General features: G+C 34.8%; 1 protein-coding gene across 1 annotated transcript; it reads right to left on the reverse strand.

Moving 5' to 3' along the window:
• Nucleotides 1-1501: 1501 nt before the first annotated feature.
• Nucleotides 1502-2305, reverse strand: LOC120143888. Its single transcript, XM_039158097.1, has 4 exons — nucleotides 2265-2305; nucleotides 1931-2082; nucleotides 1701-1826; nucleotides 1502-1623 (listed from the first exon to the last, which is right to left on the reverse strand). The coding sequence occupies exons 1-4, from the start codon at nucleotides 2303-2305 to the stop codon at nucleotides 1508-1510; spliced, it is 435 nt and encodes a 144-aa protein (XP_039014028.1). The 3' UTR covers nucleotides 1502-1507.
• Between the last annotated feature and the right edge of the window lie 13975 nt (nucleotides 2306-16280).

Genomic DNA, 16280 nt, shown 5'->3' on the forward strand with positions numbered 1-16280 from the left:
TAATGTACCTTGTTAACACAATAGAAATCTTGTTTGAAGTTCGATTGACGTGCAATTTTACATGATGACTATATTGATGTTATATAGATGTGTGAGTGTGATAGTTTAATATGTGTTTTTTGGTATGATTTATAAGAAATATGTCGAAGAAATACAGTATTTGTTATAACTGTTACACTCACAAATTACAAATTATATTCCATATTTTTTATTATGTCCTTTCTTGATCAACATAAAAGCAATAGAAGAATTAAAGTATCAAACGAAATATATTGTTCACTTTTTATCATTGTTTGAATTGTAATTTCATGACCTAATAAAAAAATAGATAGCAACTCTAACAAGGAACATGTAATCAATGATCAACTTTAGGAGTGAGTGTACGATCGAGTCGAGTTAAAAAAATTTGAGTTATTCAAGATGTTGAGTTATATTTTAAGACTTAAATTTTTATTTAAAATTTTTTCGAGTCAAGTCTAAGAAATTAGAGTCAAGTCGAATCAAATTGAGTTTTCTAGTTTCTAATCAAATTTAATTATAAATATTAATAATGTTAGGGCGCGAATAGTTCAATTTAACGATTTTATCTAACAACACTTACATACATACATTCGTTTTCGCATTGTAATATTATTTAATAAATAAAATGCCATTTAAAATAAAAAATATGTATTTATAATCCAATTTTTAAAACAAAATATTTTAGGGTCACAATATTGATAATGATATAAAGTAGTTAAGGAATTAATTGAAAGAGAAATTTGTAAAAAAAAACTACAATAAAAATTAAATTGAATAAAATATAAAGCCGAGGACTAAATTATAAAAAGAGAAAAATTATAGTTAAAATAGAAATTAAAGTTACATATATATTCAGGCATAATAATAAAATTAACTCCTAACATTTGTTCAAATGGTTATTTCATCTTTTATTTTTTTTAGCATTTTAGTCTAAGCGTTTCATTTTTTGATCAAAATATGTTCGATAAAAATTATTAGTTGACTATCAATTAATACATGTTGATGATGTGACACTTTTACATATACTTTGCACGTTTTCCATGTTAGTCAACTAATAATTTCTATTCTACAGGGACTATTTTGATAAAAAATTGAAATATTGAGAGTTAAAATGCTCCCAAAAAAGAACAGAAATGAAATGATTATTTGTGTAAATGTTGAGATTAATTTTATCATTATGCCTATATTCTATGGTAATAAAAGAGAATTTGATTCAAATTTGGTTAAAAATAAACTATGAGAGCTAACTGTTTGGAATTTGTAATACGATGTAAGATCCAAGTCTCTTCTGGACTGAGAAGCTATATGTGTTTTTCATTTCTACAAACAGATTTCAATTTGGGAGCTTCCATTGCAATTAAGAAATCTGGGTTATCTTATCACCTTCATTCAACCGGTGAACTTCCATTCCCCATACATCCTAATGTTTGGGTCTTCATTAAACAAAAGAGGGTCATTCTCAAAACCTAATCAAATGAAAACATATTTAACTTGCAGCCTCAGAGATGCTCTGTAATGACGGCCGCCATGATTTTGACCTCATTGCAGCTGCGTTCACATGTGTTTTCCTTGAGCTTTGTCTTTCTTGCTTCTGTTCCTGAAAAGTTTACAACATAAGTACCTTAGTGTTTGGGTAGGGGGGAAAAAGAATGGTCGGAAAAACATATATAGAAAACATACTTGGTTGGTTGTCTCTGCGTCAGACTTTCTTCTTGAACTTAGTTTGTCTTGTCCATGGTGCTGCAACTTTTTCATGGATTCCCATTTCGTTTTTGCAATTTTCTTGGCTCTCATGACCTTCAATCCTTCATCAAATCTGCAGGCACAGCAAACAAACAATAAGTTCCGAAATTGACATAAAGGTGATGGAAAGCAACAATCAGGAATCTTCCGATGAAGAAAATGGTACCTTGAGAAGTGATAAGGCGATAAGCATGGCCGAGGGTGAGAGTTCCTATGAACTCATAAATCAAAGTCGAATGCCAAATGGATCCTATCGTCTTGTCGTGAAAAGTTCCTATGAACTTGTTAGGTCTCTCAAAGTTGGAACAACGTGTGAAGCTAAAGGGGGTTGGAGCAATTGTGATGCTTTAAAATTTTAATTGGCTGTATCAATAACTAGGGCGTCCAAGAAATACATGATTGGATTATCGTTACTTTATTTGATGTTTTGTTATAAAAATGTAGGACGTGGTTCAAGCTTCACATTCTTCATCTAAGACTAGAAAAGAAACGATAGAAACCGATCAAACCCAGCATTTGGCTTGGCATATATCCCAAGCATTGAATACAAACTATGAGGCCTACTGTCGTAACCGGTTTTTGTCCGGGCACGAAAAATTTATTTGGCGGGAAAATTGATGTGAATAAATGGTTTTGAAAATAATTTGAGAGTCGCCATCGGCCTTTTGGGTCAGGTAGGTCGAATACCTAAAAATTATTTTTTTAAAAGAGTTTTAAAAAAACATCAATTAAAAAATGATCTGATCTGCGTTTATAACCAAAAATTCGTTCTTTTTAATAATAAAAAGGGATTCGTGTCGGTTACGTTTAGGGAAGGATTAGCACCCCTACAACGCCCAAAATTGGTACTTTTTAATTATAAATTGTCTCTATCATTAAAAATTTAAAAATTCAAAATATATTTAATTCATAATTATGTTATTTTAAATAATTTAGAGAAAATATGTTAATATGTATAAATTATTTATTTATTTAGAAATATCAGAAAAGGGCTTCTAGGTGCTTTAAGACAGCTCTTTTCTTCGATATTAATAAATAAATAACTAAAAAAAGCATTTTTTTAAAAAAATAATTAATTTATAAAAAAAACAAGATAATTATTTATTTAAGAATATCATAAAAGAACTTCTAGGTGTTTTAAGACAGTTCTTTTCTTCGATATTAATAAATAAATATTAAAAATATAATAATTTTTCATAAAAATGATTTAGATAAATTATAATTTTTATAATATTTAATATAAATATATTTATAAGATTAAGATAATAATAAAATAATAATTAAAGCCATAATTAAAATATAAAAGTGATAACAAAATAATATTGTAATTAAATAATGATCAAAATAAAAGAAATTAAAATTATAAAACTAAATATAAAGTATCAAAAATAAAGATAATAATTTGAAATATTATGAAAGATAATGGTTAATAGTGTAATTTAACCTAATTAATTAATACGGGATTAAAATAAAAAATACTAAACTATAAGGGACTAAATTTGATATTTACCTAAATATATTATTTAATACTGGTAAGGACTAAAATGGGTATTTACCCTAAATATTATATAAGCAGGCAAGGATTAAATTATAAATTAAATAAAATTATAAAACCGAATTGAAATGATTAAAAATCAATTTCAGTGACTAAATTGCAAAGTTATAAATATAGAGGGTTGCGGAAAGGGTTTACCCTTGAGGGTAATTACAGAAATACCCCTCTCCCAAAACGACGTCGTTTGGGAGAGGGCATTTAACCCCAAACGGCTGGCCCGAAGGGCCATCACTCTCATTCTCCTTTCTCCATTCTCTCTCTCAAACGAGAGAAATTTTTTTTCTCTCGTTTCTCTCTAAGTTTCCCTCGCCGGAGGGAAACCAGCCACCGTTTGCCACCTTGTTCCGGCGTCGGCCACCGCCGCCGGCCACCGTAACGGTGGCCGGAATTTACCAAAAACACCCCCAAAGCGTAGATCTAAACGTCCTAAGGTTCGATCTAAGGTTATTTTAACCTAAAACCCCATAATATATCGTAAATCTACGATTTTCACCTTCGGCATTTCGGTTCTCCGGCGACGTTTGGTGTTCTCTGATGACAGAGTAAGTTCCTCTGTTCTCTTCTTCTTCTTTTTTTTTTACTGGTTTGTCGTTGATTGGGATCGTTGGTAGCTTTCTGTGTTTTTTTTTTTCGTATCTTTTCTCTGTTGTTGTTCGTTTGTGTTCTTCTCCTCCCTCTTTTTTTTTCTGTTCTGTTTGTTGTTGTTCTCTGCTCTCCGTTCTTGCTGGTTTTCCTTTGCAGGTTCAGTGGTGGCTTTTATAGCCACCACAGTGTACTCCTCGGACCGGTCCCATGGGTAGCATCTTTGGTGAGTCACCAAGCTATGGCGGTGACTCACCATAGAGCACTGATTTGGTGAGGCAGCTGGCTTCTGGAAAGCTCGACGAGGCCGGCGTCGTGGCAGTACTGAAGCGTCGGCAACAACTGGTTGGACCATCTGGCATCAGAGAGTCGGTCGTCGGGGTGGCTTCAGGGGGGCGCCGCGTCTGGAAGCTAGGGTTTAGACAACCCTAGCTGAATGTTACAAACCCTAAAGGGTTTGGGTTCTGCTGGGCCAATTGTAATCGGGTTGTAAATGGGCTTTGTAATATTTAATAAATAATATATAATAATAATTATAATAATTATAATAATAATAATTTTAATAATAATAATAAACTTAAAATGAAAAAAAATTGATGTCTACAGCTGCCCCTCTTTGCTCATCCTTGTGTTAACAAGAATAGAGCAAAGACGAAAAAGACAATAATTTTTTCATTTGGCTTCTTTTGAGCATGATGGAAATGTTTGAAAACATCATGCACTGAAGGGCTTACAGATGACCCGAAGGTTTTTGAAAACATCAAAAAGCTCCCGAAGGCTTTTTGGAAACATCATGCACTGAAGGACTTACAGATGACCCGAAGGCTTTGAAAACATCAAAAAGCTCTCGAAGGCTTTTTGGAAACATCATGCACTGAAGGACTTACAGATGACCCTAAGGCTTTGAAAACATCAAAAAGCTCCCGAAGGCTTTTTGGAAACATCATGCACTGAAGGACTTACAGATGACCCTAAGGCTTTGAAAACATTAAAAAGATCCCGAAGGCTTTTTGGAAACATCATGCACTGAAGGACTTACAGATGACCCGAAGGCTTTGAAAACATTAAAAAGATCCCGAAGGCTTTTTGGAAACATCATGCACTGAAGGACTTACAGATGACCCGAAGGCTTTGAAAACATCAAAAAGCTCCTGAAGGCTTTTTGGAAACATCATGCACTGAAGGACTTACAGATGACCCTAAGGCTTTGAAAACATCAAAAAGCTCCCGAAGGCTTTTTGGAAACATCATGCACTGAAGGACTTACAGATGACCCGAAGGCTTTGAAAACATCAAAAAGCTCCCGAAGGCTTTTTGGAAACATCATGCACTGAAGGGTTTACAGATGACCCGAAGGCTTTGAAAACATCAAAAAGCTCCCGAAGGCTTTTTGGAAACATCATGCACTGAAGGGCTTACAGATGACCCGAAGGTTTTCGAAAACATCAAAAAGCTCCCGAAGGCTTTTTGGAAACATCATGCACTGTAGGACTTACAGATGACCCGAAGGCTTTGAAAACATCAAAAAGCTCCCGAAGGCTTTTTGGAAACATCATGCACTGAAGGGCTTACAGATGACCCGAAGGTTTTCGAAAACATAAAAAAGCTCCCGAAGGCTTTTTGGAAACATCATGCACTGAAGGGCTTACAGATGACCCGAAGGCTTTGAAAACATCAAAAAGCTCCCGAAGGCTTTTTGGAAACATCATGCACTGAAGGGCTTACAGATGACCCGAAGGCTTTGAAAACATCAAAAAGCTCCCGAAGGCTTTTTGGAAACATCATGCACTGAAGGGCTTACAGATGACCCGAAGGCTTTGAAAACATCAAAAAGCTCCCGAAGGCTTTTTGGAAACATCATGCACTGAAGGGCTTACAGATGTGAGAAATAGTTTACTAAGTAAAAAACTAAGAAAATCGTTTTCTTACTTTTCAACAATTTAATTTCAGAAAAGATAAAATGAGAAACTATGAAAATCGTTTTCTCATTATGTTTCAAAATAACATATTGATTGGGTAACATGCTCTAATCTCAAGATAATTTTCATTCTTGTGGATTGCATCTATCACTTCTTCAGATGTTTGTATAATTCATGTATTTGCGGTTTTGAATACCTTCTTCTTGTAAGGTATTTCTTACCATGAATCTTCTTGTTCTTCCGAAGATCTGTAAAACTTCATGTTTGAATGCACTCAGATGTATCTATGTAATGCATTGTCTATTGTGCAAATGATGTTCTTATGAATGCATGAATATTGATGCAATCTTCATTTGACTTCAAAGTGGTGAACTTGGTCTTCCTTTACTTCATCATTTATTGCCAGGGTTACCTCTAGATATTAGTGTAGGAACTTATGCTATCAAGCTTGTATTTCTGCAGACCTTGTATCGTGGTGCCTTCTTTGCTTCATTTAAGTCTTAGAAGAAATGTTTTTCTTGTGGAACTCTTGTCGTAGTCAAAATTACGACCCTGATGCCCCATTTTGTCTTAGATAAAACCAACTTTATTTGCTTGGACTTGTGTGTAAATCCCATAAAGCTTTCATCTTTGAAAAGAGAATCTATCATCTTTAAAAAGAGAACCTATCATCTTTGAAGAGTGTAGATGTAGATATGTGACTCAGCGGGGATTAATTAGGGGAGTAGAGTCTGTTCTGATTTGACTCTTGAAACATATCATAAGGAAGATTTATTCCAATTCCTTTCATGTTTCCACATTTAATTGGTTCTCGAACAAGGCAACTTGAACCATATCATGTCGAGATGCTTAACCACAACCTGTCGTTCAAATAGTTTCTTGTTGTTAAAATTTCAGCTCTCCCTTATGTGGAAAGAAATCTTCATTATATCTTACTTCTAATCTTGGGGTTGAAGAAGATAAATTTCATCTTGGTTCAATAAATGGAAACCATATGATTGTAACATTGATTCAGCATCAGAATAGCAGGTTCGTAAAACATTTGACAGTGCATTCATCATTTCCTGTGGCTTCTGCTCAGATGTTCGTAAAACATTTGACAACACATTCATCCTTTCCTGTGGTTTCTGTTCAGATGTTCGTAAAACATTTGACAACACATTCATCCTTTACTGTGGCTTCTGCCAAGATTTCTCAATCATTTAAGCTCTTTGCCTAATGTTCAAAGCTTTTGAATAACGTCACAAGACCACTTGAGAACAAAACTCAGTGGGGATTCAAGTGTAATGTTGGTATGACCAAAAAGTTGGTCAAATTCACAAAATGTGCTGGTATCGAATTGAATAGGAAATACCGACAAATCTTGATATCATCTCTGGAAAAGGCAAATGTGATACTGATCATGCTTTCTTTCATAATGAGCATGGTAGAAAATAGAAACACTTCAGCTGTAGGATCCATGTACAGAAAAAAGGTTCATGAAATTCTTGCTGCTGGGGATGAAACGCACATGATAAACCAAATAGATGAGAACTCGGTTTAGTCTAGCTGGCAATGATAACCCCAGTAACAATCGGGAAAGAGCAATATACTTGAGCTTCTCTCTTCAATATCATCAATTACACAAAACTGATGTGAAAAACAGCTTCGTAACCTCAGTAGTATGGTTGAAACTATTTGCTAGGAATCTCAAAGAAATATTTTCAATTATCACCGACACACAGAAGGCCAAATTCAATGCTGAGATCTTAAGGAACTGAACCCTGGATCAAGTAGTCTACCTGGGGATCATCTTTATTCATGCAACCGTAATGTAGTTTATCAAATAACACACTGTCATGTGACATACGGTTAAGAATATTAGGTATTTGAAACCATACTTGCTGAATAAATGTTTGTTCAACAACAGGACCCTAATGCAACTGCCTGATGAACGAAGCAATTATGTGTAGTCAGATTGACTGTTATTGTTTCACCATTTTCATTCTTCATATCTTTATATCTCATTGGAAATATTTATTCAAGTCAATGATCTTGACACATGATGATGTGGGCCTTCAGCATGCCCTAACAATTGCTGATACAAACGTTCAAAATACATCAACATTCTTCATTCTGATTGAAATGGGCTTTCAGCATGCCCCGATATTTGCTTCTTGTTAATCTGAGCCTTCAAAATGCCCACATGGATCCGTCTGAATGAACCTTTAAAATGCCCCAACATTTGCTGATACAGATGTTAAAAGTGTGCTCAACATTACTTCTTGTTGAGATGAGCCTCCAAAAATACTCAAATATAACATTACTTCTTGTTGAGATGAGCCCCCAAAAATACTCAAATATTCATATTGCTGTGAGCCTTCAAAATGCCCCAATATTCTATTTCTGGTTGAAATTGGCATTCAATATGTCCCTCTAGATCTGTCTAAATTGGGCTTTCTAGATGCCTCAATTTTCTATTTCTGGTTTACTCTCGACGTCTGTTTGACTTGAATATCATGATCCCTACAAGGTTCAATTTTGACAATACACTGTTGTAGGTACTTGTAGCTTTATTCGTGCCCCAAATCTATTTATCTTGAATACTCTCATTCTGGTGTCACTAAACAGTAGTGTTATCAAGTAACTGAAATTCTCTTCATGTTATCACAAACTTAAGAAGTATTCAATCATTCTAACAGAAACGTCTGAGATATGTGTCTTCTGAATGAGGTGACCATTTTTTGTATCTGGAGGGATATAGTCAGACAGTGAAGTAAAAATAGCTTGGTAATCCGTTCCAGGCTGACACAGTGGCTTATCATCTTTCAGTGAAGGCCATATCTGAAATATACTTTTCTGTGGGAGAGAAACCAATTTATGCAAACAATAATCTGATGCAATGGCAAGACTACATATACAATGGTACAAGCTCATCAAAAATCCGCACCCATGCAACATGTTGATTCTGATAACAACTCATCTGATTATGAAGCGATCTTTCAGGATGATTTCACAGATATTGATAGTTCTTCTGATACTGAGGAAATCCTGAATTCTGATTCTGATGAGGAGAGTAAACTGTTATACTTGACAAAAATGGGATTCTCAGAGGCTGAAGCTTCAATAACCATGGAGAGATGTGGTTCAGATTCATCAATTACAGAATTGACAGATTTTATATGTGCTGATCAAATGGCTAAGGTTACTGACGCACTTCTTATGGTAGAAGATAGGAAGCCATTATGCAATGATCCCAATTACAAGCAAAGACGAAACTTGGGCTATGATTTGTGGAAAAGGAAGAAGCAGAGGAAGCTTGAAAAGAAGCTTCTTAATGAAGATGATCATGCAGTTCATCTTTCAATTCCAATGAACGGTTCTGGGGTTCCTACCAAATTAGATCAGATAACTCAAAGAACACTTCCAGAAGATGCTATTGGGTCTCCTTGTTTCTACCATGAGCAAATTCATCTTTTAAATCCAATGATTGGTTTTTTGGGGTTCATACCAAACCAGATCAGATAACTCAAAGAACACTTCCAGAAGATGCTATTGAGTCTTCTTATTTCTACTTTGAGCACATGGCACTTGCTCCAGTTAATGTTTGGACTGAAATATCACAATACTTATTTGATGTAGAGCCAGAATTTATAGATTCGAAGCATTTTCATGCTATTACACTGAAAAGGGCTATATTCATAATTCTGCCAATTTAGAATAGATTTTCTTTTATTCTACTTCCTCCATGTGCTGATGCTTTTCCATTGACAAAGAAATGATGGTCTTACTGGGATCCAAGAACAAAGTTGAACTGTTTATAAACATGTACAGGAAGTGCCAAATTGACAGAAAGGATCTGTAAGGCTCTTGAAGCTTATGACAATGAAACACCTTCGAGTGTCCAGAAGTATGTTCTTGACGAGTGCTGAAAATGGAATCTGGTATGGGTTGAAAAGAATAAAATTGTTCCACTTGAATCTGATGAGGTGGAAATGCTTCTAGGTTTCCCTAAAAACCATACACCATGATCTGTATAGAGACATGTTCCATGGTGGTATCAATGTCCTGTCTATTTTCTCTGGGATCAATGATACAGAGGCTGTCTTCTACTATCTTGGCATATTTTTGAAAACAGATGTGCAAGAACTGAATGATGATCGGTTGGAGCAATTGATGAGTAGTTTTGTCGAATTCGACCTTGTTGTAAGTGGCATCCAGCGTAACAACCTTACTGGAAGAAATAAACATTATTGTGATGGGCTTGAAGATTTTTGTTGGTGCATTTACTTGCAATGATTGCTACAACAAAATGTCTCTTCTGCTGCTTCAATATATCCCACTCTTTTCGAATTATAGAACGGTTTAGTTGACAGTAAAATTTGTCATCTTCAACTTTTGGAATCCTGTAACCAATGTTACCCTATATAAAAGGCCTATAAGGGTAGATTCTGTTCCAATGTCTTATTCTGTGCCATAAGTCCTCAAATTCAAATTCAGCAATCTTCTGAAGGACATAATGAATATCATCTTGACAAAGAAAATGATCAGCATAGAAGAAGTAGCAATAATGTATCAAGACTTGAGCCAGCATCACGGTATAACCAGAGTGCAGGTAGTGACTTGTTCATGGCTTTATGATGTAATCTTCTAAAGAACATGAATTGATGGTTGGGGAAAATAATCTGTCTGGTGATGCTTATTGCCCTCAGCATGAGATAAACGATAATCTTTCTTGATGAGCTATTAATAATGTGATAGGGGAGTGTCACAAGTTCAATTCCCCAGACTTTCTGACTTCTCAAACCACTTGCTTTCAAAAATGTGAAGTACTTCATTATTCTGGCCTCGTTCATTCTTTTTTTTCTACAACAGAGGTAGAATAAGCAACAATTGCTTAAAGAACCTTCCTCATTTGAGACTGTCCTATTTGAAAATGTTTTTTTTCTCCTTTGTTTATTTAAGAATGAAAGACTTTTACAAAGTATTGCCCTTCTTAGGTTCACAATAGAATCAGATCATAAACAATGAGTTTACTAAATATCAAATAAATCAACTACACTTTTAAATCATTCAAAAATCATAGTCCTATGGCAAGTGTCAAAATTATTGACTGATTTGAGGTGTGGGTGGATTTTGGTAAAGTAGGTTCTTTCAAGTTGGTTCAGTATGTCGTTTTGGCTTACACTAACTTGAAGAAATAGTTGTTATGCCCATCTTGTAGAGATGCTTCTTGTTTCCCTACTCTCAGGAACGTCTTTGGGATGTGCGGTGCTTTATTAAGAGCTTAAGATCGTCTCTTATGCCATTGTTGCACCATTCATTATTCGAGCCACCTTTTTTAGGTTTTCAACTAGAATCCTCCTTTGGTTTCAAGATGTTATTTAAAAATTTACATCTTGAACCCTCCTTTTATCATTTTTCATATTATACATTAAAGATTTTAAAAACCAATTTTTGCAAATAAAAATCAATCTTGAGAGGCGGAATGAATTCTAAAGATATTCTCTTTTACTTAGAAATCCATGTATGATTAAAATGGACTTTTCAGGTACGTAACGTAGGACATGGCTTATGGTTACGAAAGAAAGGGATAAAAAGGCCCAAATAAGTGTTTAAGGGTAATCAAACCAAGGATCAATTCATTCTGATGCCATCAATCTTGCCTTGCTTAACTTGGATCTGCTTTGCTGGGGAATTTTCCATCAACTGGATCCCTCTAGACTGCCAAATTTTGGATTTATTTCCATTTTCTCATATCTTCAACATTTCTTGCTTTTCTTGTTTGTACTTGATCAACCTTGTAACTTGAGGCTCACCCATCTTGATTCAATTTTTTTTTCTTTGCTGGATGAGTATAATACTTCAATTGCTTTGAGCACCTCCTTTTCCTTTTGCATTTTGGAGATTTTCCATTATTCTTGATTGGATGGATCTTCAAGCACTCTGTATTTGACATACTTTATAGTTCAAAACTTTCATGACTTCATGGAAACTTGTCTTCGTAATAAAACTGTATTGACAATCTTTATTCCTGTGAGCCAATATCCTTTACCTTGCCCCCCAATGTAGAGGGTGATCCTTGGTTAGGGTTGAATTAGAAGAAAAATTATTCAGGCTCAAATGGGGACAACAAAGGATATATATATATATTAAGGGATAAATGAAACAATGCCGTTCATCATCTCATACACAGAAACCTTTGTAAAAAGAGGTATCCATTGGGGATGAATATTCAAGATTAACTTTATTTACATGAAAAAATGTAATTAATGCATGATATATTTATTTCAATCAATCACTTTCCCCTTCTTCTTTGAGTATGCCCTAATCACCCAAAATCATCTTCAATGAGTTGGTCCATGATACCTCATCTCGTCTCTTCTTGCAGTCAGATTCACGGATAATTGAAATTTTGGTTCTTTTGAGGTCTTTTGGTTTATGATGGTTTTGTGTTTGGAAGGACAAATGTGTGACTTTTAAAGTCATGTATATGGTGGAAGGTTGTATCATCAATCAATCGACTCTACCCGAGAAGGTAAACATCTAGAGTTGGTGTCTCAAAAACAGGTGGAGACATTACTTCAGAATCTTTGTAGTGTCAGGATTTGGTTTGAGTAATTGGCATTGGATGGGATATTAAAGATATAATTTTACCACTTGCCAATAGATCTATAACTATTGAAAAATTAAAAGAACATTTAATCTACTTGATACTCAATAATCTCAAGATTAAAATTTGATTTCTTGCTCATAACTTTAATAAGCAACACAAATTTATTTATTGCACAAAAGGTGGAGGAAGGAAAAAAAAACAAGTTCAAACAAGATGCTGAAAACATAAAGTACTACAGTGGTAGATAACACTTCCACTTATTTATTTTATCATGCCTCATTATTCCTATAATGTTGGGTATGTAATAGGATCAGGGTTCTTTTCTTCATTCACCCTCCCATTTTTTGATCATTTCTTGTGTCAAAACCCCTTTGTCAACAAGCATCTCAATTTCTTTTAACAGTGGCCTACAATTTCCTGTAGAATGCCCCTTTACCCTCAAGTGGAAATTACAAACACTATTTTGATCATAGCTATGAGCAGAAGGGTTTGATGTCACTTTAGTTGGTCTTGGTGTAATGTATTGGCCTTTAACCAAATGAGGATACAAGTCTGAAATAGAAGTTTGGAACACTTCCAAAGTTTTTCTTGATCGCTTGACTTTCTTTGGTCGATCCGAACAATTACTTGCTCTTTTTCTTTTGCAGTTGCGGGGATTCTGGATGCGACATACATTCACATCATCAGCTTTCGCTTTTTGATCCGTTGGGCTCTTGGATGTGACTTTTGAGTTTTCTTCATTGATTACATTCTCAATTAAATCTCCACTTGTCACTAGATTCTCGAATTCAGTTGTCGGATTTGCCTGCATCAATTCGAAGAAAGGCAATGGAAGGGAATCACGAAACATACGTGATATTTCTTCTTCTAATATGGGAGGTTGAACTTGTGCTGCCATTCCTCTCCATCTTAGGGCATATTCTTGAAATCTTTCATTGGTTTTCTTCTTTACTCTTCGAAGATCCATACGTGTTGGAGCTAAGCCTTTAACATACCGATATTGTCCTAAAAATGCATCAACTAAATCTACCCATTTCTTGATCTGTTCTTGGGTCAACTGATTGTACCAGACTACTGCTGGGTTAACAAGGCTATCATGGAAAGAGTGAATTAACAGGTCATCAGAATTTAAATATCCTCCCATTTTTCTGCAAAACATTCTCAAATGGATTAAGGGACAACTGGTGCCATCATATTTCTCAAAATCAGGCATTTTGAATTCATGGGGAATAATCAAATCTGGAACCAAGCTAAGCTCTCTTGCTTCTAATTCTTTGTGGTAGGCACTAACATCTTTCATGTTTCTGATTGCTTTCTCTGTCCTCTTGACTTTCTCCTCATATTGTGAATAATTAATGAGGCTATTCTTTGGGTTCAATTGGGATGCCCCATAGGGTTTTACCATTTTCGACTCTTCAATCTGACAGCATGATTGCTCTTTATCAATTATCTCTTCTTTATCAGATGTCACATACTGAATAATTTGATTTGATCCATCTGGTACTGAATCTGATGTTTCTTTCCTTATATCCGGAGGTAACCCTTTCAATTGTTCTGGCCACTGGTCTTGTAGTCCCTTATAAGATTGCTCCATTGTTTTCATGATGACAGTAAAGTAATATGAATGAATGACCTTGGTTTTACTGTTACAAAACCTTTCATTAATTATTAACATGTTTTTATAATTAAAGTACATGAAAGTACTTAAATAAAAATGTAAAAAATGCATAAATGGAAAAATAAGAATGCAAAATGTGCAATTCAAAGATATAAAAAGTAAAAATATAAAATGAAAATGCACAGATACAAAATGTAAATGCATGTATGAAAAGGTGTTACTAAAGAGTGATCATCTTAGAACAGATTTCATTGAACACAAAAGTTTCGGTACATCAAACAAAACTTTTACATGTAGGGGACAACTTTTAATCCTAACTTCAACAAAACTTTACATATAGGGAATAACTTTCCCATTTTCTTTTCTAAAACCAAGTTAGATTATCAGCTTATGGGCCATATTGCTTGTCTGGACTGCAGCTTCTTCCATGACATTCTGGGGTTCTTTCATCTCCTATGTTAATTCTTGGAGTTGATCATTTTCCTTTGTGAGAGAACATTTGTGTTCAAAAAGTTTTTGGAGAAGATCTTCATGTATGTTGCAATTCTTTTTCAATTTGGTGACCCCTGATATCCACTCTTCTGGGGTGTTTCCTATACCAGCATTTTGAAAGGCTTGACTGACCTTCTGGAAATATTCATGTATGGTTTCCATTTTGGTGCTCAATTTATCATTTTCAATCTTCCAATGATGTATTTGAGCTTCAAACCTCAGCAAATCTTCTTCTCTCTGGGCGCCCCTACTGATATTCTTACTTTTGAAGACTTTTGGTATTAATCTATCAGGACCCTTGGTTACCAAACTAGGTCGATCATTTACCATAAATTGTAAGGTTCCATGATCCAAAAGACTTTGGACTCGGCGTTTGAAGGCAAGACAATTTTCGATGGTATGTCCTTGAGCTCCGGCATGATATTCACAATGAACGTTGATGTCATACCAATTTGGATATGGAGGTTGGAACGGTTTTATATAATATGGATCCACTTCTCGTGCTTCAAGTAGCTTTTCATACAAATCTTTATATGATATAGGTATAGCATCAATATGAGAACCGCCTTTTATCTTGAATTGAACCTGAGTTTTAGATATCGGGAGCATACTAAACTTTGATGATTTCAGATTACATGATTTCTTCTTTTCTCTGGGAGCTTGTACAGTCGTCACCATTTCTTTGGTATCTCCAGACGATTGGTAAATACGAATGATGAATGTCTGTAATTTCTCCAATTGGTTAAGATCCGAAGTCCCTTGCATATATGAAATTGCAGAATTATCTTCATTAAGCTTTCTCTCTTTCTGTGCAGGAATCTTTTCTCTTTTGGCCAAAACAGATACTTTATCCATCATTTTGGACACCTGCCCTCTTATTTCTCGTATCTCTTTTTGCTCTTCAATGGGCATACAATCTTTGGGTGCATAGCTCTTCTCTATCTTCAGAGTTCCCTCAGGATGTCTTTTCTTGGCCGCATCAGATTTTGTTTGATCATAGAACTTTTTGTCCATTTATGATTTCTTTCTAATTTGATGAACAGTCTTTTCAGTTAACACCTTTTGGTCATGATCATGCAATGCAAACAACAGAAAATAATTTAAACAAATTAGAGCAAAAATAACATACATGGGAAAATAAGAAAAAATGAAATGGTTAATACCAACTAATTGAAAGACAAAATTTATTTATCATGGTATATAATAAATCCTAACCTCATGCTTTCTAGTTCCATGCTTTGTTTGGAAATATTAACTAACCGCATGATTTCTAGTTCGCATGCATTTATTCAGGGAGAAAAAATAATAATAAATTAAATAAATTAAAAGCAGAGCTTATTTCTCCTTTGTGTACACCTATGAACAGAGGTTCAGTACTGTCTTAGATTAGGTGAATTTCTAGGGTTTATTATATGCAGAATTTCAGTTCTAGGAGTAAAGGTACTCGAATTGTCCTTGTTGATGTCCCCTTGGGCTGTCAACCCTCAATCCTAGTCCATTACAGACTTAAACGGATTGAGTTCAATTCGAGGGGACACATTTCTCTATACCTGACACGGAGAATAAATTCCCACGAAGACATAGAGCATATGAACCCCGAAAGTTACTTGCTAGGTCTGACACGGAGAATAAATTCTCACGAAGACGTCGCTTTCACTCCCACTTAAAAGGGACAAACTCAATTATAGAGTTTTATGTTATGCAATGCAAGTGTTGTGTGTGAGGAGAAATGTTCAAACCTTTGACAGAAAAATA

Source organism: Hibiscus syriacus, unplaced genomic scaffold (genome assembly GCF_006381635.1).
Source record: "Hibiscus syriacus cultivar Baekdansim isolate YM2019G1 unplaced genomic scaffold, ASM638163v2 tig00110864_pilon, whole genome shotgun sequence".
NCBI classification, from domain to species: domain Eukaryota; kingdom Viridiplantae; phylum Streptophyta; class Magnoliopsida; order Malvales; family Malvaceae; genus Hibiscus; species Hibiscus syriacus.